Raw genomic sequence first — 2139 nt, forward strand, 5'->3', positions numbered from 1 at the left:
TCTTAATGGCAATGTATGGACCCATGAAGTCTTCATGCCCTCTGAACCAGTAGGTTTGTCTTATTAAAATAAACGCTGTTGATTATTTTAAAATAATTTCATCATAATTTTTTCTATTTTATTTTTCTTCTAAAACAAATTTTATTATTTCAAAAATCTGTTTTCTCATCTTCAGTTTAATATCTTATATTCTTTTAACATGAATGATAAAGAAATTTATTAATTATTTTGACTGTTCAATCTTTCAATAGAAAATGAAACTACTAAGAATAATCTAGCAAGGATGTGCCTGTCCCATACATTTCATTGTAAACTAAAACCAAGATTTGTTGATCATTTGTGGTGGGAGGAGGAGTCTTCATACTTATTCTTTCCCATATTACCCTCCATACAGTCCAACTAGATAAACTTCCTGTTCATCGAGGACCATGTTTATCTTAACGTTCTTCTTTTACAAGATAATACCAAGTCTCTTGGAGGCAGGAGGTGTATAGCACTTGTTGAAGAAAATTCTGTGGGATGAAATATAACAATATGTCATCCCAGAAAGAAGAAACAGTTTGCTGTGAGAGTAAGACAAACACAAGGAGGGAATATGTGCAATAGCAAAGCTCCTGCTAATGCCAGTCAACGGTTTTTGGTTATGCTTTATCAAATTTTATTTTGAGAAGTTTAAAGTTCATTCACATTTAAAACAGAATGATTACTCGTTCCCTGGTTCTGTTTAACTTTATAGTAATAATATTTTCATACATTCCTCATCACTGGTAAATCATTATCAAGTTATCATTTGTTACTCTTTTTTCGTTATTTGAATATTTTATGGATGTAGTGATACTTTGGATTTGGTACTAACTAAATTAATTATATACAATAGGTTCTCTATAATCAGACACTGTGCTTGCCATATTCATGTTGTCGCAAGTCAATGTGCGAGGGTGATGGAAAGGTTTACTTGCCAGTACAGTTTCTAATCTTGTTTCATATGAATTATTACTCTCCACAGTAAAATATAAATATATATTTTTTGTGTTTAAGGCTCATAATTAAATTTTAATTATGTGTGAACATGGTGGAAGTGGAAGATGAAAACACAATTACCTGTGGTAGAAGAAGGAGAAATTATCAGAAAGCTGGTGTAAAAGTTAGATAATTTGGCTGATTTTTATGAATTTGGGCATACTTTAATATGAATGATATTAAAAAGAATTATGGAAAAATGGAGGGATTTATGAATGATTTGACAAGTAAAAGCAGTGAGAGGAGAGTTTTGAAAGGTGTTGAGTAATCTTTAGTACAAAATTCTTTTTATTCATGGTTTTCACTAGAGCATTACAACACATAATTATGGATACATTTATCATAATAAATATATTCATATTGAGTGTCTTCTTATAGTTGCATATTTTTATTTAACCTCTTCTGACATACCCCAGTTCCATACTTTTTGGATTATAGAGATTCAGTTGAATTTACATTCCAAGATAACAATATCTGTAAATACTTCCTGTGCTCAAAAATAATATTTTTTTTTACTCTCAATCTGATCATTGGTCAAAGATGGAGAAAGGGGTGGAGATTATCTACAGGTAACCAACCTATTCTAATCAGATGGGAGGGGATCAAGTTTAGTTTCTGTGGGGCCACCACAAAATAAAAGTCAACCTACCCAGGCTAGATTCGAACCAGCCCTACTGCAGTTGCATGGTCACTAAGGTGACCCATCGATTCCCTCGGCTACAAAAATTATTAGAGTTTGCTAATCTAGAGCTGAAATCAGTGAATCCACTGATTCTTGTTCCTCTATTTTACCGATAGTTTAATTTCTAAGCAGCATAAAAATTTATTTAATTTTTATAAATGATTAAATGAATGTTATATATTTCAGTGAATGTTTCAGGATTATGAATTTGTTGTTTTCGATAATAACCCTCAATCGACTTATGCAACAGATGGTCGTCTTCATATAAAACTTGTTCCTTTTGAAGATAATTTCGTCAGGAGTGGCAAACTTGAATTAAATAGGTATGTCTCTAAAAGGATCATATATTCATAATCCTAAATGAATATGTAAATGGCATGTAACTTATGTATATTAATTTACTTGATTCTTGTTTTGTCTATTTATTTATTTTTTTT

General features: G+C 30.9%; 1 protein-coding gene across 1 annotated transcript in view; it reads left to right on the forward strand.

Moving 5' to 3' along the window:
* LOC106688707 (uncharacterized) overlaps positions 1 to 2139 on the forward strand; it is a gene marked incomplete in the record, with an annotated part of 29328 nt that overhangs the window by 19936 nt on the left and 7253 nt on the right. The window contains 2 exon segments of the mRNA XM_067052203.1: positions 1 to 49; positions 1901 to 2025. Coding sequence (XP_066908304.1) covers positions 1 to 49; positions 1901 to 2025 — 174 coding nt within the window.

Source organism: Halyomorpha halys, unplaced genomic scaffold, assembly GCF_000696795.3.
Source record: "Halyomorpha halys isolate HHAL.00 unplaced genomic scaffold, Hhal_1.1 Scaffold1182.1, whole genome shotgun sequence".
Classification (NCBI taxonomy): Eukaryota; Metazoa; Arthropoda; class Insecta; order Hemiptera; family Pentatomidae; genus Halyomorpha; species Halyomorpha halys.